Source organism: Panthera pardus, unplaced genomic scaffold (genome assembly GCF_024362965.1).
Source record: "Panthera pardus isolate Hobbes unplaced genomic scaffold, ASM2436296v1 HiC_scaffold_19, whole genome shotgun sequence".
NCBI classification, from domain to species: domain Eukaryota; kingdom Metazoa; phylum Chordata; class Mammalia; order Carnivora; family Felidae; genus Panthera; species Panthera pardus.
This window is the reverse complement of record NW_026526754.1, coordinates 17,708,627-17,727,727: the sequence shown is the minus strand read 5'-3', so window position 1 is coordinate 17,727,727 and position 19,101 is coordinate 17,708,627. Positions and strand designations below refer to the sequence as shown.

At 47.0% G+C, this 19,101-nt stretch overlaps 1 protein-coding gene across 1 annotated transcript; it reads left to right on the top strand.

Moving 5' to 3' along the window:
* The first annotated feature begins 272 nt into the window (after positions 1 to 272).
* Positions 273 to 18,244, top strand: MAF (MAF bZIP transcription factor). Its single transcript, XM_053906687.1, has 3 exons — positions 273 to 1,891; positions 14,459 to 14,519; positions 16,803 to 18,244. The coding sequence occupies exons 1-2, from the start codon at positions 744 to 746 to the stop codon at positions 14,490 to 14,492; spliced, it is 1,182 nt and encodes a 393-aa protein (XP_053762662.1). The 5' UTR covers positions 273 to 743; the 3' UTR covers positions 14,493 to 14,519; positions 16,803 to 18,244.
* Positions 18,245 to 19,101: the final 857 nt, after the last annotated feature.

Genomic DNA, 19,101 nt, shown 5'->3' with positions numbered 1-19,101 from the left:
GCTCTCTGCCTCGCCTTTCCCCAGGACTTCGCTATTTTGCTTTAAAAAAAAAAAAAAAAGGCAAGAAAGAACTAAACTCCCCCCCTCCCTTTCCTCCAGCCGGGCTGCACCTCTGTCTTGCACTTTGCACGGAGAGAGCGCGCGAGGGAGAGAGAGGAAAGGAAAAAAAAAAAAATAAAAAGAGCAGGCAGAAGAGAAGGCGAGAAGCATGAAGTGTTAACTCCCCCGTGCCAAGGCCCGCGCCGCCGGACAGCCGCCCGCCGCGCCTCCAGCCCCGAGCGGCCGCCGCGCGCGCCCCGCCTGCAGCCCGGGCCGGCGAGGCGAGCCCTCCTTATGCAAAGCGCGCAGCGGAGCGGCGAGCGGGGGACGCCGCGCACCCGGCCGGGCTCCTCCGGCTTCGCCGCCGCCGCCGCCGCCGCCGCCACCGCAGCCCGCGGAGGACCTTCCCGAGCCTGAAGCCGCCGGCTCGGCACGCACGGAGGCGAGCAGGCGAGGAGGGGCCGGGGCGAGCGAGCGAGCACATTGGCGTGAGCAGGGGGGAGGGAGGGCGGGCGCGGGGGGCGCGGGCAGGGCGGGGGGTGTGTGCGCGCTCGGAGCTTTCGGGCCAGCCACCGCCGCGCGAGCTAGAAGCGCCCCAGCCCGGCAAGCTGGCTCACCCGCTGGCCACCCAGCACAGCCCGCTGGCCCCTCTCCTGCAGCCCATCTGGCGGAGCGGCGGCGGCGGCGGCGGCGGCGGCAGGAGAATGGCATCAGAACTGGCAATGAGCAACTCCGACCTGCCCACCAGTCCCCTGGCCATGGAATATGTTAATGACTTCGATCTGATGAAGTTTGAAGTGAAAAAGGAACCGGTGGAGACCGACCGCATCATCAGCCAGTGCGGCCGTCTCATCGCCGGGGGCTCGCTGTCCTCCACCCCCATGAGCACGCCGTGCAGCTCGGTGCCCCCTTCCCCCAGCTTCTCGGCGCCCAGCCCGGGCTCGGGCAGCGAGCAGAAGGCGCACCTGGAAGACTACTACTGGATGACCGGCTACCCGCAGCAGCTGAACCCCGAGGCGCTGGGCTTCAGCCCCGAGGACGCGGTCGAGGCGCTCATCAGCAACAGCCACCAGCTCCAGGGCGGCTTCGATGGCTACGCGCGCGGGGCGCAGCAGCTGGCCTCGGCGGCCGGGGCCGGCGGCGCCGGCGCCTCCCTGGGCGGCAGCGGCGAGGAGATGGGCCCCGCCGCCGCCGTGGTGTCCGCCGTGATCGCCGCGGCCGCCGCGCAGAGCGGCGCGGGCCCGCATTACCACCACCACCACCACCACCACGCCGCCGGCCACGGCCACCACCACCACCCGACGGCCGGCGCGCCCGGCGCCGCGGGCAGCGCGTCCGCCTCGGCCGGTGGCGCGGGCGGCGCGGGCGGCGGTGGCCCGGCCAGCGCCGGGGGCGGCGGCGGAGGCGGCGGCGGAGGCGGCGGCGGCGGCGGCGGCGGCGGCGGGGGCGCGGCGGGGGCGGGGGGCGCCCTGCACCCGCACCACGCCGCGGGCGGCCTGCACTTCGACGACCGCTTCTCCGACGAGCAGCTGGTGACCATGTCGGTGCGCGAGCTGAACCGGCAGCTGCGCGGGGTCAGCAAGGAGGAGGTGATCCGGCTGAAGCAGAAGAGGCGGACCCTGAAAAACCGCGGCTATGCCCAGTCCTGCCGCTTCAAGAGGGTGCAGCAGAGACACGTCCTGGAGTCCGAGAAGAATCAGCTGCTGCAGCAGGTCGACCACCTCAAGCAGGAGATCTCCAGGCTGGTGCGCGAGAGGGACGCGTACAAGGAGAAATACGAGAAGTTGGTGAGCAGCGGCTTCCGAGAAAACGGCTCGAGCAGCGACAACCCGTCCTCTCCCGAGTTTTTCATGTGAGTCTGACACGCGATCCCAGCTAGCCACCTTGATAAGTGCTCCGTGGGGGTCCGACTCGGGTGTGGGCTTGCTACTTCCAGAGCCGTGCTCGCCGCCACCTCGCCCCCTCCCCTGCCGAGATAGGCCCCGTGCCCCTGCACACACACACACACGCACACACGCACACACAAACACACACACACACACACACAGCCTGCTCCCAGTTGGCGGTGGTGGTGGCTGTTTTTTAATGGGGAGGGAGTGGATGTCTGGCTCATGGATTGCCAATCTGAAATTCTCCATAACTTGCTAGCTTGTTTTTATTTACAAACCGCACCCCCACCCCCCCCCCCCCACCATGTTCAAAGATCTCAGCAGAGTTCGTCATGCTCACCTTTGAAGCTGGCATCATTCACAGGTTTTGTTTTTGTGGGGTTTTTTTTTTTTTCTTCTTCTTCTTTTTCAGTTCATGAGCTGGTGTTCATTTTCTGTGTGTGTGTGTGTTTTACTTTGGATTTTTTTTTGTTTTTAATTTTACTTTTTTGGAGCTTGCTGTGTTGTTGCCCTTTTTCCCCCCGACCTCCACCCTCACGCTCCTTCCACCCATCTCCTCAGAGATAAAAGAAAAAAAGAAAAAGAAAAAAAAAAAAGGCTAAGTTTTTTTTTCCTCCTCCTGAGTTCTTCATATGTGAGATTGAGCTTGCAAAGGAAAAAAAAAATGTGAAATGTTATAGACGCAGCGCGCTGAGTTCCATCGGGTTTTTTTAGCATTGTTATGCTAAACTAGAGAGAGAGAAAAAAATCCTCATGAACCTGCCACAATCAAGCCCGCATCAACCTTCTGGGTGTGACTTGTGAGTTTTGGCCTTATCATGCCAAATCTGAGAGTTTAGTCTGCCATTAAAAAACTCATTCTCATCTCATGCATTATTACGCTTGCTACTTTGTCTTAGCAACAATGAACTATAACTGTTTCAAAGACTTTATGGAAAAGAGACATTATATTAATAAAAAAAAGCCTGCATGCTGGACATGTATGGTATAATTATTTTTTTTTCTTTTTTTTTTTTTCCTTTTGGCTTGGAAATGGACGTTCGAAGACTTATGGCATGGTATTCATACTTTTGTTTTATTGCCTCATGACTTTTTTGAGTTCAGAACAAAGTGCCACCCTAGAGCCTTCTTCCCATGAAAGTTTGCATCCCCCAAACTGCTTTGAGTTACTCAGAACTTGAGCCTCCCATTGGAAATGCACTGAAGGCATTCCTTGTCAAAGATGCCGGAATGGGTTAAAAATCTAACAGTAAAGAACTCTTCATGTTTCCTTTTTAATAAGAATGACACCCCACTTTGGGGACTAAAATTGTGCTGTTGCAGAAAGCAGTCTAAAATTTATTTTTAAAAAAGAAAAAAAAAAAAGAATTCTGCCCCGTGATTTTTGGTTTGTTTTATTTTTATTATTATTTTTTTTTTTTCTTTTTGGCTTTTGGTCATTGTCAAATGTGGAATGCTATGGGTTTCTAGTATATAATTTAATTCTAGTTTTTATAATCTGTTAGCCCAGTTAAAATGTATGCTACAGATAAAGGAATGTTATAGATAAATTTGAAAGAGTTAGGTCTGTTTAGCTGTAGATTTTTTTAAAGATTGATGCACTAAATTGTTTACTGTTGTGATGTTAAGGGGGGTAGAGTTTGCAAGGGGACTGTTTAAAAAAAGTAGCTTATACAAGCATGTGCTCGCAACTTAAAATATAAGTTGGGTATGTGTAGTCTTTGCTATACCACTGACTGTATTGAAAACCAAAGTATTAAAGGGGAAACACCCCTGTTTATATCTGTAGGGGTATTTTACATTCAAAATGTATGTTTTTTTTTCAAATTTAAAGTATTTGGGACTGAATTGCACTAAGATATAACCTGCAAGCATATAATACAAAAAGAATTTGCAAAACTGTTTAGAACGCTAATACAATTTATGCAGTTATAAAAATGGCATTACTGCACAGTTTTAAGACGATGCAGATTTTTTTACAGTTGTATTGTGGTGCAGAACTGGATTTTCTGTAACTTAAAAAAAAAAAAATCCACAGTTTTAAAGGCAATAATCAGTAAATGTTCTTTTCAGGGACTGACATCCTGTCTTTAAAAAAAAAAAAAATGAAAAGTAAATCTTACCACAATAAATATAAAAAAATCTTGTCAGTTACTTTTCTTTTACATATTTTGCTGTGCAAAATTGTTTTATATCTTGAGTTACTAACTAACCACGCGTGATGTTCCTATGTGCTTTTCTTTCATTTTCAATTCTGGTTATATCGAGAGAAAGAATAATCTACAATAATAAACTGCATTTTTTTTTTTGATTCTGTGCTCAGCTTCTTAGTGTGCAGTTTAACTGGGCCCAAAACCGCATTAGAAGTGTAAAATGCATCCTTTTCTCCAGAGGAAGGATTAATGGAGGAGTAGGGAGGCAATCATTCAGGGTGAAACATAGGCTATTCTGTGAGGCTGGGGGAAGGGGGGGGGACAGTCCCTTTGAATAATTAGCAATATTTAATATAAATGTAAATTATGACCTCTCAAAATGCCCTTCCCCACAAGTTTCCAGTTTTCAAGTGAGTTGAGACATCATTGCCCTCTGGTGAAAACAAACAAACGAAAATCCCAACCAGAGAGAGTAGGGCCTTCTCAGCATTGCCCTGAGCTTCTGGTCCAACAGCAAGCCCATCTAGAAAGAAATGGGCCTGGCAGACGGGGCTTGGACACATATGCATTTAATGGTGAAGATAAACAATTCTTGCCTTTTCGCTAAAATTGAGTATTTTTCCCTTCTTCCCTTTACACACTATGATTTTCTTGTTAGCAAGGCCTGCCACGACTTAACATCAACACTTTGGACAAATCAAATTGTTTGTTGGTTTTTGGTTTTGGGGGGTTTTTTTGTTTGTTTGTTTGTTTGTAATTTGGAAGGTCATTTGTCTTAAATAGGAACAAGAACCCCCCTCCCCCTTACTTACATAACCCCAAGTACATCTCTGGATTTGAACTGTGTTATTAAATCATACTTCACTGTGAATATTTAGCAGAGGGCTTCTCCACTTAGGCGAGCTGGCAGTGATTTCCAATCACCTTAACTCCAGAAATACAAGCAAGCAGAAAGTAATGCCTTGGTCGAATAAAGGCTGTGCTTTAATTGATGGGTATTTGCCCCCAAAGAAGCTGTGTCAGGAGGCTAACTTAAAAAGATGACTGAGAAAGTCAGTCCAGCCACCTTCCCTAACAGCACTGACCTATTTTAAAATGACACAAATTCATGCAACTAATGTTACAAATCCGTGCAGTTTGCACTCCTAATCAACCTCCCAGAGAATGCCAAAAGAATGTTAGACAAAGCCAACCCTGTTTGCAAAATATAGCCAAACATGATGACTTCTGTTTTATTTTCTTTTCGGGCTTTTGGGGGGTTTTTTGTTTTGTTTTGTTTTGTTTTTTAAGATAATACTGCAACTCTGAACGGAGGCCTTATTTTGCAGAAAACAGGTTGCGCTTGGCGGGGGTGAGCTCTGACCAGTCGATCATCTTGTCTTCCTTCCTCTTTTTCACAGAACGCGAAGACACTATACCCACTGCATTTAGACCTTCCCTTTAGGTGCCAGTTTGGATTGAACTCCTGAATCCACACTTAATGTTGCTTAACTAAAGTCTTCATGGTACATGCCCTTCTTCGGTGTGCTGAACTTAGCTAGCTGTTCTCTGCTTTGGAGATTTTTGTTTGTTTGTTTTTTCGGTTTTTTTTTTTTTTTCTCTCTGATTCCCAACGAGGAGATACGCAGTTTCCCCCTGAAGAGGCAGAAATGGAGATACCATTTATGCAAGACGCTCGGCCTCAGAGGAAAGCTTTTAGGCAAACACATTCTCAAAATAAGCCACCCTTAAGCATTTTGTTAGGACTCCACAGGGCAGCTCAGTATCATAAGCGGGGTTTGGCCCCCAACGTTAGAAAGCAGAGAGGCGCTGGCAGAATGGGGTTTGGGTGGCTGGTTTTAAAAGAAGGTTAACTCCTTAGTGAAGGGCAGTTTTAGAGATCACCCTTACTAAAAACTTTGCAGAGTGCTAAGAGTGGCAAATGCGAATGCACGCGTGTGTGTGTGTGTGTTTAACAAAGAAACCCCAAGTTCTACCGAAGTGCCCTTAGCAGAAATAAGTCTCCAAATTAGAAAACAAGAGAGAAATCGTGTAAGGAAATCTAGCTTTCCCTTTCCACTGCATCTGAGTCCTTGTCTAAATAGTGTTCAAATTCCTTTCATTCCACTTACAGAACTGAGCCCACTCGTGAGTTGGAGCCATGAGTGGGATACCCCACGTTTTGGAAGGCCCAGCAATGCGTACCTACCAGTGTAGTCACAACATGAAATTTATGCGCGAACCGTACATTAAAAATGTATTATTATTATTATTTGCGGCCCTGGACGACACCCTGCCCCTGACTTCTGTTTAGTTTCCTTTTTAAAGAAAAATGACTGTGCTAGAGAAGAAAGCTAGCAAAGTCTAACCTCTGTGCTGGTAACTATCCCCCTTGCCTGAAGGTCTTCTCTGCCAACCTAGAGGAAAAAGCGCATGGATGCTTCGGGCTCCACGACGCGAAAAACTAAAGTAGGTGCCATTGTTTTCAGCCTGCAAGATCAGCTTTTAAAAATCCACTGAAACTTAGAGGAGATCTCCATGTCCATTTGTAGGAAGAGAAGGCTCCCAGAAGGTAACAGCTAGCGTTTGGGAAGCGTATGTAGACACACACACTCTAAATAGTACTTTTCCACACTTCATTGTTTCTCTGGCAGATAATGTTACTAAGAAGAAAAAACAAAAATTGCTCGCCTCCCCCTCCCCAAGCGGATGCCATGGGTGGGGAGTTTTAGCCCAGCCGAAGCGGCCTGGCTGTCTGGTAGGCCCTGGATAGTATCGTATTTATCAGTGATGTTGAACGCCTTCATTTATCAGCCATCGCTGGAAGTGAAAACACCGCCCGGCAAAACGCAAAGTTAGTTAAACCACACCCTCCAGGTGCCTTTTTTTCCTCCACTTTGCCGCTCCCAGGCCATTCATAAAATCGCCTCCCTTGTATTTCCCTACTTTATATTTTTTTACCAAAAAAAAAATAATAATAATAAATAATAAATAAAAAGCGTAAGAACCTTTCCCAATGTATCTGACACGGTCATAGACTGACATCGAAACAGACAGAGATGCCACGTCCTGATCTTGGTGAGGACACGATGTCTGGGTGCCATGATTTTCCGCCTCCATGCCATACCCACCTGGGCCCCTCTCCCAGTGGGAAATTATTTATTATGTAACGCAAGAGTCTAATGCCCTGATCTTTTCTCCCTCCTACCTTTCGCCCAGTAGTTTTTATTTAGTAATGTCAACTCTGGATACTTCTGTTCTCGCACAGGACCTCCCCAATGCCAAACCACCGCTTTCCTGCTAAACACGATGAGCAGCGCAAGCCACAGCCACCTTCACAGACATGGTCTGCAGCAGACCTGTAGGGCTGTGTTCTTAGCGCCTCCCTGTCTGAATAACTAAAGTTGCTTCTGACACAAAGGTTCCCAGACTATAGTACGTTGGGAGGCTTTTGTTGATGTTGCCCTAGCTTTGTTTAGGCCAACTTACTTCCGTATTCACACACTCTTGGCTTTAGAAAACATTCTCCTCTGGTATTCTAGGCCAATCAATATTTTTAAAAGTCGGCTTGCCACACAGGTGTCTCTATTTTTTGCCTGTCGGTAGTTAAAGCCTAACCGAGGTGGATGGGAGGCTAAAATACATGAGTGACAACCTCCAGCCATTCGACTTCCTTGCCAGGGAAACACACAGCCAGGCTCCTGGCCTTACTTTTCATGTAAACACGCATAAAAGGAATTGGGAGGCCAGATTCCTCCCCCTTTAGATGGCTGATTTGAGAGGCTCCCCACTGTGATTTACTTTCATTTGATTTCTAAAAAATAATGTTGCCCCTTTCTATGAAAAAATGTCTTAGTCTTGTTGTTGTTTTAAGGGAAGATTTATCCACAGTGATGGGCTATAATTTCCACCGCTTCTCATTATTCCTGAAGATGCTGAATGAGTTCTTCGGGGTCGGTGTCTTCCTTGCCCTTTCGAGGCAAATAAGGGAAACCTGAAGTTTGTCCTCACTCCGGGCTCGCCCTAAATGGGAAAGATGTCCCAGGTCCAAAGCAGGGCCTACAGTGGCCGTCTGTGTGAGTGATGGTCCAGGGTCCGGACGTCTGAGTCAGGATTTGTTTGTTTGCTTTTGCATTTGTTTTAAAACCCAGCAGGAGCCCTACCCCACCTTCTGATAACCCTGCTTTTCTCACTTTTGATATAAATCTTCAAACCCTAGACATCAAACAGCCCCCAGAAAAGGGGAATTCTCTTCAAGCCTTGCTCCGCCCAGGCTCCTGAACAAACCCAGCTCTGTCTAGCACTTTTTCTCCAGCGGGGGGTAGGGGACAGGGTGAGAGAATTTCAGTCTCCCAGGCTGTCTCATGATTGTCGGGGCATAAAGGAGTACAGTCCTGTAACAATGCGGGAACATCTTTACCCTTTAGAGAGGGACAAAACAGAAAACAAAGCAGATCCAATTGCCCTGCGCAAAGGCATAGCAGGACCCCGGGCTCCTGTTCTCTGCACCCTCTGTGGGCGGTGAGAAATGAGGGTAGCAAGACAGAGTGGTGGGGAGGACTTGGAAGGCAAGACTCCCGGGAATAATCCCAGTGGCCAGTCAGAATTTCACTTGCTCGCTGGCTAAGGACAGGCCCAGCGTTCACAGGGGCCAGGTGCAAACAAGGTCTGACGGCCCGTTTCCTTTTCCCAAACAGCTTCAGCGCTCACACCCAAACTGAGGAATCAGGGGAAATTGTCACTGTCTCAATGCTGGGACCTTTGTAAAGGTATCAGTCTGCCATTTTACAGCGGTGACATTTTGGATCAGACAGACATGTTCTGGCAAAACGTATAGGGTCCCCGTGGTAGGTTTTAGGAGGTCACGGCAGTTTTTATTGTTTCAATCTGAAAGCAGTTGGTGTGTATGTGTGTTTTCCGGAAGTTTGCCCGCTGTAGTAAGGCCGAGAAAGAAAGAACACGTCCATAGCACACGGAAATCAGATCTTTATATGAATTTTGCATCGGACTTGCACAGTTTGAGGACGCTCACAAAACACATTTGCCACAGAGAGGCTATGAGTGGAATGACAGTCCCTTACTCAGAGCATAATCATCTCCTGAGCACCTCTTCCTCTGTTCAACAAAATTCATTTTCCTCTCCTTTCTTTTTGTCAAATAACAATTTCACCCCCCCCCCCCATAATTAGGACTTTGGATTGCAAAATCACATTCCTCTCTTCTCCACAGATTCTTGGATCTTTAGTGGCGATTAGAAAGGGGCATTAATTCAAGAAGGGAGGATGAGGGAGGGGTGTTTGTGGACATTCGGGAAGAGGAGGGCAGGAGAGGAAATAGTTCTGTGCTCACCCCCCACACCCCTCGGCCCCCGCCCAGCCCAGGCCTGGGTGTGAGCTACACGCTGGGGATGTGGATTCTGAGCTGATTCTAAATATTCTGATGACCAACCTTGAGCATTTCCAAGCTAAGATTCCAAAACATGGTTTTTCCTTGTGGTCGGTGGTTTCAGTCAGGGGATAGGAGAGGCCATGAAGCCTTACAGAACCGGGCAGAGACGCGTGAAAACTGCTCTTCTGTGAGAATCCCCAAGGATGGCTGCGAAGGGGATCCTGGGCTGAAAAGTCCGGTCGGTGGTGCAGATTCCCTTTTGCAGCCAGAATTTGCCCCTGTCCCCCGTAAGTGGGTTCCTGGCCTTCTTTGAGGGCATTCTCCAGAAGGAATGCTCTGAGGGTCTCGGAGTGGATAGGCCATCCCAAACTAGGCCAGAGGAGCAGAGAACAGGAGGGGTCTGGCGTGCAGGGCTGGGGAGTAGTGCTCTCAGAAGCCAGCCTTCGCTTAAGATCCCAATCCAGGGATCAAAGCTAGGTCAGTCCCAGGGCCCCACCTCACCCCAGAAGTGATCTGCTTGCAGGGTGACTGAAAAGGGACTGGCAGACCCCGAGATCCCCATGATTCCTAAGTAGAATTACCCATGTCCTGAGCTCCAGGGCTTTGGCCTCTTATCACCTGACCCTTGCCCCATTCCAGTGCCCTCTCTGTAATCATTACCACCTCTTTCTCCCAGGCCTAGTTGCCCAGGGCCATCAGAGAGTCGGAGGTCATTGCCCTTGGGCCAGAAGGCAGTGCCCAAGCTAAGGTCGTGGTCAAAGTCCCTCCTGCCCCAGTTTAGGTGTGGCCAAACCCAGGGCTGGAGAGACAGGCTGGCAAGCTTGGATGGGAGAGGAGCTGGGAGGTGGCTCTGGAATGTTCAGCACCGGCTGCGGCCTCTGGTGCCAAGGGTCTTGAAGCCTGGACTGCAGGAGATGAAGGCCCCGGAGGATGCTGAGGTTGTCCACCTCTGGGCTTCCTCTCCCGCCACCCCCCCGCCCCGCCCCCCTGCACACAAACACTCTGTTCTCACCCTGTCTCTGTATACACTCTTTGGGGCCCATTGCCCTGGCCACCACTGCCCGGACCTGACTGCTGGGGAGTCGTGGGGCCAGGTATGTGCCCCAGGCTCCTGGGTCGCGGCTGGGACCAGGCTGGGCAAGGCAGGTGCTGAACAACGGAAGGCAGGAACCGCGGGGGCGGGTCCTGGAGGCTGCCTGAGGTCACCGGGCCGTCCCTGCTCTCCCCAGACCCGAGGCTGCGCCCGCCGGGGAGGCTAGCGCGCTCCTGGATGCCGGCCACCGGGCTCCCCTCGGAGAAGCCCAGGATACCTCCCCGGCGCCCGGGGGCGCTAACCGCGGCGGTCCCCAGCGCGCCCCTGTGCCCCGCGCCCATCAGGCGCGCACGCCCCAGCAGGGGCCTCGGATTTGTATTGGAATTTGGTTTATTTTCCAAGAGGACTGCCCTGGCCAGAGTGGAGCGCCAGGGGACATCAAAACTGTCAGCTCTTCGGCGCTCCCCGGTGGGCGCAGAGGGAGGGAGCCTGATTCGGCCCTAAAAGGCTCCACCCCTCACCTTGGGACCCCCACCCCACCCGCCAGCGGACCCAGGAGCTTGAAGATGATCGGCTCCAGATCATTTGATTTTTTTTTTTTCTCTATTAATTTCCCGGCCTATTTTTTCAGATCTTTTTTCCTGCTCTGGTTAGAGAGAGGAGGGAAAAGAGAAAGAAAGAAGGAAACCCAGATAGCAAGTTTTACAGGCTTCCCAGAGATCTCTGTATGGTTGGGGTTTCCCGTGGTATGGTTTGATGTTCCTTACACAGGAAAGCAAGTCAAGCCAACTTTGTTAGGATTTCGACAGCAGCCCCAGCAAGAGGGTCCTGCTTGCTTTCGCGGATTTAACACCGTGCTCCAGGCCAATCTGGGGCGCTCAGGCACCGTTTTACCACCACAGATTTTAAAAGCACTAATTTCAGAAAGGAGTCCTCCCATGTAGGGCCTTTTACTTATGGGGACCCTCAGTTTTTTAGATCCACAAATACGGAGGCAAGGAACATTACACTTTCTTAAATAGATGTGTCTTTTCTTTTTCCGTCCCTCCAGGATGGATTTGGTAATGTGCAGAAAAATATGTTAAAACTGAAACAATGATCTCAGCATCTGAGACAGTTTTACACCGTCAGATTGCACTAAAGTCCCTTTTGATAGAAAGGGGGGGTCCTTGGTAAATGCAACATATTCTTTGACCTGCCATTTATCTATCTATCAATCTGTCTATGACCCATCTATCTACCTACCAATCTGGGGAACCCTTTAACGCACTGTAGAGGGAGAAGCGACTGAAAGATCAATCTGCAGTTTCCACATTATAAAATAAACACGATCACATGACAGTGAATCCCTCTACTCCGTAATTTTGTAGGCATGAGCAAACCTACTCTGAAATGTCTGTCTTAGGGTGATTTACCCATAAATCCTTTGCCTACTTGGGGCGATGCGGGGCCATGCAGAGACACATGCTGACCATCCACAGCGTATTTTCAGGGTGCCCGGTCCATGTTAATTCCCTGAGCTGTGTGGGCACCCAGACCTTTTAAAATCTCCCTTGGAACATCACTGCATGTTCCTATGCTATTTAAAAATACTATTTAATCATTAGGTGAATGGCTCCAACTGTTGGAGGCTCTGCACTAACAGACGTCTGGCCTGGATGACACGATGGTGGTCCGGCTCGAAAGCCTCCGCGTTCGAGAACCCCTTGCCCCCACCACTCTTCCCCAGATGACTAGCCTGGGTAAAGCTGATGAGAAAGAGAAGCCGCATTGGCTTTTGGACTCTATTCAGGTGTAGGCACAGAATCTCTCTCCCCCGCCCTTTTGAAAGTAAATGCCTTGATAACAGGATGGGCTGCCCGGATGGCCAAAGAGTAGAGGTCATCTTGAGGAAAATGACACCAATGATCTAAAAAGGACATCTACTTTATGAGATTGCAGGCGAGATGCCAAATATTACATTTAATGAGGCCTGATTCTTTTTCTCCAAAAATAACAGAGACTGTCAATGAGACTGTCAGGAAGACAGAGGAGCATTTTGCAAAGCCTATGTTCAATTATTGCTTTGTAATATTTTTCTAAAATTGAAAAACGCCTCACAAGTATATGATCTCATGTAAATACTCCTTGAAGAAGCTTAACATATGTTTGCACTGCCCCAAAGGAATTACAAAAATATTCTTTCCGCAATCTCTTAAGCTTTTAAACTATTCACTTGCATTTCTAAAAGAATCTGTTTTTCCTAAAGTTTTTTTTTTTTTTTTTAAACGGGGCGGTGGGGAGGGGGAACCTTAAATAGAAAGGGTGTTTGTTTGTTTGTTTGTTTGTTTGTTTGTTTTTTTAGAGATTAGCCCTCGGAACTTCAAATGAAGAACAATTGATGTTAGTGCTAACATTTCCAGGTTTTTAACTTTGTGTTTTCTGTTTCCTTTTTTTTTTGTTGTTGTTGTTGGCATAGAAATAATATATTTAGCAAAGATTAATAGATACTATTACACGAAGAAAAGTAGTCTGTACTATAAGATTTTGAAGGCATTTCTAACAAGATGTGTGAATGGAGACCCATGATGTGTTCGGGGCAGCTCTGACAGAAAGAAGAGCACAAACGTGTTTGTCCAGGTGTTTTTTTTTTTTTTTTTTAATTTTTTTTAACGTTTTTATTTTATTTTTGAGACAGAGAGAGACAGAGCATGAACGGGGGAGGAGCAGAGAGAGAGGGAAACACAGAATCTGAAACAGGCTCCAGGCTCTGAGCTGTCAGCACAGAGCCCGATGCGGGGCTCGAACTCACAGACCGTGAGATCATGACCTGAGCTGAAGTCGGACGCTCCACCGACCAAGCCACCCAGGCGCCCCTGTCCAGGTGTTTTAATGCATAGTTATACCATCCAGAGAAGGGGCATTTGAAATAACCGGCGAGTTACGCTCAATGAAAATTTAAAGACAGATTCTACGGGCAGTTACAGTAGCCTACAGATTTGAGCCTGTGTATATGTATAGTGAATTTGTTCGTACCCGTGATAATTTGGAGTTTACCAAAGGAAAGTGTGGGGGATTAAAGGGAAATAAGCGAGTATCCATCTTGGAAGAAAAAAATCAGATTGACTTACTGGTTTATGGCAGTTATTGTACACAGATTCTCTGTAACCATGTTGAATTTTTAACGTTAGATTTTAAATATATTTTGACAGTCTGAACTTGTATGGTGTGACTAACTATAGGAAGAAATGACAGGTCTGCTTTGTTATTAAGCTGCTGTCTGGAAAATATTGGACTCTGTACAGTAAATGATAATTATTTTGCCACTTACATTAGTGCGGCTAATAGCAATAAGGGTTTTTTGAACCATAGAGAGCTAACTACTTTGAATTACTGTGCTTTGTTATTCACTGTGAGGCAAGAGGCCTTTTTTTTTTTTTTAAAGCAACCTCATTTTCATATCCTGGTTTTAAGAATTCCCTGCTACTAATTTAAACAGAGAGGAAGTTAATAAATAAAAGGGTGGTATCTGAACGTTTCTATTTGTTGAGAGAACGTTTGTAGTTAAGGTCAGTGGTACCAGCAGAATAGACCAGAGCAAGGAAGGAGGAGGGGGGAAATGGAAGAGAATGTGCCCTAGCAAAGATCCAGGGGAAGGGGGACCAGTTGGGCTCCCAGAGGGATGGGCTTCAAAGCTGGACTTCAAAGCCGATCCAGACTGTCAGGCGAGTAAGTATCTCTATATCTCAGCCTCCTTGGGGTCAGAGCCGTAGTCAGAGGGGGTGACCTTGCCTTGCGTGCCATTCTCTTCTGTGTGAACCCCTCCTCTGGCAGGTCTGAGGCCAGGATGCCAAAGCAAGTGGACCTAAATCCCTCTTCCTTGGGTCTAATTCTGCCTTTTTCATAGATAGCTAGGCTGCCTTTGACGTACTGTCCTTGAAACCTTCTTCATGGTTATTAATTACCCTTTGTTTATTTTAATATATTTACTAAATCAGGTACCCAAGGGAATCCTCTACATCAGTGATGTGAAAAACCCTGTTGCCTGAAGTCAAAGAGGTACATCTTGATTTCTGATTTGCATGTGCTCGTTTGAATAACTTTTCCGTGAGGGAGGAAGCAAGCAAGCAAGGAATGCTGATAATTTCTTAGGTGTGAAAAGCTCCTGCTTTGGTAATTGTCGTCTCTGGGTTTCCCACATAACTGAACCGGTGATCCGGGGGGCTGAAGGGGAGATCCAAGTATGCGGGACCAGCATGCATGTATTTCTGCATTTATCTCATTACGTAGGTGTGGTGGACAGAGTAATCGATTGGGTTTGAGGAAACCTCACATCTTTCGCCTTCACCAGCATGCATCTCCTGACATTCATGGAGCCAGGCCTGATGTTAGAACATCACGCATTTTGGGTGAAGCTGTACAACTTGCATCCGTGGTCGTTGGCCAGCTTTCCCCGGGCCTCGTAAACATTCCAAATTTGTAGACTCTTAGGATTCACTCCATACTCACATTTGGAAAGTTTGGTGTCCCGCCAAAACACAGTATGTCCCCCACCCCCACCCCCGTATCCAAATGTGACTTTGGAGCCACTGCCCGCTTCGATTATAGGCGGAAGGAAAGAGTGAGAGACGGGTGGGAGGCAGAAATCTCATTCTCATCTAAAAAGAAAAAAAGAAAAGAAATTAAGATATTTAAATCAGTTCTCAATTGTAAGCATCCCAGAGTGATTTTAATAATGAAACCTCTTCGTTTAGAAAGTGAGTCTGACACTTGTACCCCAACAATTATTTAGTGTCATTGTTTTATGTGTTCTTGTGACCTTTTATTGGCTAATGGAACAAAGTTTGATTTTTTTTTTTTATTAAAAACTTGCTTGCTGACAAATCTGCATGAAATACAGTTTTTGATTTCTAGAGAAACTGAGGAGGGGGGCAAAAGTCACACTGTCAAAATGCTACTCTTTGCGAAGGAGACACTTTAAGGATCCAATGAATCTGAGAGTGTTGGAAACCAGAACCCTACTTTCTCCCATTATTCAAAAATAGTGTCAGATTGCTTACTTTTACACACTGCTTGAATAACCTGACTGTGAATATTTAACTATGATTTCTTTCCTAGCCTTGCACGGAATTAACCTTTTCCTGAATAGCTCTCGCACACAGATTTTACCTTGATGTATATGTACCTTGGGGATTAATCTGAGTGTCCACACAGTTCCAATACTTTATTCCTCTCGTTTTCATTCCCGTCTTTTGTCTGTGTCTTTATAATTGCAATTTGAAAGCCATCTATTAAATGTGATGATCTAGGCCCACTGGCAGGTTTTGGTACATGGAAACCATCCATTTTGAGCAAAGAGTTAATGAACTTTTAAGGCAAGGTTCACACTGGTCCTGACCCTCCTGGTAATTTTTCATATAAGGTTACGGGTGGGAGAGAAATCAAATTTCATCTGTGAATTTGATTGACAGGTGAGAGCAAGGAAGAGAAAGGCATTTGGTCAGATGGGGAATCTTGGGGTAGGAGGACAATTCCTCTGAGTTACTCCGGGATATTAGATATTATAAGCGGATATATGAAAAGTTCAATACTTGATACTCTGGGGAGAGTTACTTAGTGTATATTCAGAGAGTCACTTTGGCTAAGGGATTTTCGTAGTGAAAGTCAAAAATGGAGAGCTGCTAGCTTTCTTCTCTCTTGCTAATTTCCACTATGTACAGCGGGTGGCTCATTTCTGGCAATTTTCTAGCTAGAGTAGGAAAATTAAATCACACACCATTTGGGAAGTCATTTAATTACCTTTCATTTCTTCTCAGAAACACAGTCTGGATTATATTATGGTTCTTGGGCCTATTACCAAATATTCATCTTAAGCAGTATCACAAAAAGATTAAATTCTCCTTTGCTGCAGCACCTCCGATCCTGACTCGCATTTTCTGTAGGTGCATGTTATATCTTAAGGGGTGCAAATCTACCCAAATTGCATGGTTTATCAAGATCATGCCTTCTAAGGAAGGTCTTCTAACACGAACGTCCACAGAGACCGCTGCTGTTTGATGTAACAATTTCCAAGCTTAGCATCCTTGGGTGACGTGATGTTAGCGCCTTGGCCATGGAAACAAGTGATGATGTTGCTCGACCCTAATAATACCAAAGGTGGCTTTGGAATCTGCCTTAGGGACTGTCCCTCAGCTTGAATTAACTAACCCAACTGCCCCTGGTTTGCACCAATGTTGAAAGTAGGACTTCAAGACATGTTCTTTCGTCTTGTGTGCTATAACACTGATTTGGAAGGTGGTGATGGATCTTAGCCTGCTCATGTCTATGCTCTGCCCATTTCAGATGTTCCTGACATTGGCTAAGACCCATCCGGAAGCAACCAAGCCTTACAGAGCTGCCTCGGGGCAGGGCAGGTGGGATAACATACATAGGGGAGAGGCCCATTTGTAGCTTTCCTGTCGCCTATCGGAGAAGCTGATGGAACTTGTATAAATAGTGTTTCCTGGGTTCGAAGTACCCATCAGTTTGTTTGGTTTTTTTCCTCCCCTCTAGTCTTACACTTAGCTGAGTGGACATGTTTTGTCCTGACTGTACCTATGCCAATCTGAATGCAAAGAAATGTAAGGAAGTGTTCATTGTTTTATGAACTGGGATAAAAACCAAAAATGAAACGAAACCAAGCAAAGACAGTAGAAGTGTTCAGAAATCTTTTTATTTTGTATAACTTGACTTCCCGTGTTGCCCATGAATCATCTAGAGAAATACAACGCAAAGCATGGTTTCCCGATGCCCAGTGTCCACGTGGGGGCCTTAGCACAGCTGTTTCATTCAAACATAAAATGAAGTATGTCATAACCATGTTTCCCTTGCAGAGCCCGTCAAAATCTTTTAACAGAAATGGTGAATCAGGTGTCCTCATGCAAAGGACATGTGAAAACACAGACTGTAAGTTCTGAATTCTTGGTGCCTCTGTTTAGAAAGCCCAAGTGAGAACAGTGGCTGGTCTTGACTCTGTCTTCATCACAGGCCCCTCAGGGCTTCTAAATACTCCGTTTTTAAAGTACGCCCTCCATACCCCCAGGCAGCAAGGAACAGAGTGCTGTCTTACATGCAGACTTGGAGCGGACCAATCCATCAAAAGTTCCATGAGTGTGTCTTAAGCGAATTACATCAATGGATTTGTTGGCACTGAGAAAAAAAAAGGGGGGGGGGAATACTTTCGCTTGAAGTGTTTATTCCGCGGACTTACTTGTTTGTTTGCTGTTTGTTTATTTAGGTCATGCTCCCACATAACCACCGTCTCACCCCCTTTCTAGACAAAGCCTGCCTAATGTTCTTTCGGTGGGGACTGGCCCCCTCCTGGGCTGATGTAATCAATCGGGGCAGGTAGAGGATAACGAGCCATATCAAGTCATATTTTCCGAGAGCTCTAGGATACTCTTGAGGGGGCAATTTAAAGAAAGAAACGGTATGCATTTAGGGGGGAAGAAAGGGAAGAAAGAGTTTTTGCAACAAGTACGGCACTCGTGACTTAAAACAAAGCCATGCTCCTGTAAAAGAGTGTTCCCGCTGAAAGCACACATTCAGTCATTCACCTGCCAGAGCCTCAGATTTACTGCTGCCGTTCGCAGATGCCAGTGCTGAAACCCTCTTCACCTGCGGACTGCTGAATCTTCCATTTCCTCCATCCAAAAATCACAGTCAAGTTGTTGTTTAGTGTCTGCATTGTTTTTGCTTTTCCTGGCACCTAATGAAACTATCAGCAATAAATGAGCTAAGCAGAAGGGCTGGTTTTGATTTTGATTTTGTAATTTTTTTTTTTTTATTTTTTGGTCTTTTTGCAATATTTGGAAAAGGCTGGGACAAGGGTCAGCCAGTGGGAAAATTGGACATGCCTCTGTTTTCAGCATCCACAGGAAATATTACAAAGCCATTGGCGCAGACATAGTTTCAGATGGGAAGTAGCACCAAGTAGGGGGAGGGGAGGAGCGGTTCCAGGCGATGGGTGGAAAACTCAGACCCAGCTGTGGGAATCACAGGTCTTGTCACTGGAGACCACACAGCCACAGGAGCAGTGTGACCTCAGGTGTAAGACCCTGGACCTAATGAGGAGTTATTCACATGCAACCAGTAAGAACGTCTTTTGTTCATTTTGGGTCTATTGAAAAGCAGGGTAGGTTCACTTGCCAGGTGGGTAGGCAGTGGAGGGGAGAATGGAATTGATACGAAATTCACCTTGAGGTCACACTTCCTTTAAATTAGGTTCTACAAAGTTTCTTTTCTTTTTCCCTGGCTCCTTCTGCAGCAGCTTTGTGTTCTGGGTTTACAGTTATGTTAAGGGGATTCTGAACCACGGTTGACGCCCCTCTGCCTCCAACAACGTTAATCAAAACGGAGACCTTTTGTTACCAATAGTAGTTAATTAAAGGGCTTGATTCTGTGCCGCTGTGGTGCATGCCTCCGGCTTGTTCATACTCGAAGACGAATTTCACCTGGCATGTACATGAAATGGGGGGAAAACTGACATGGGGGTCTCTTCCTGGGCTGACCGTTTTGAATCGGAGAGTAGGATTTCCTGTTTACCTTTCTGAAATTTCTCTTTGTTATTTTCCTGCCCTCTTTCTTTCTTCATCAGGGAGCT

Coding starts and splice junctions, on each gene's coding strand:
- MAF (XM_053906687.1), top strand. CDS start 744: ATGGCATCAGAACTGGCAATGAGCAACTCCGACCTGCCCACCAGTCCC. Junction 1,892..14,458: donor TCCTCTCCCGAGTTTTTCAT/GTGAGTCTGACA, acceptor TTACTAAATCAG/GTACCCAAGGGAATCCTCTA.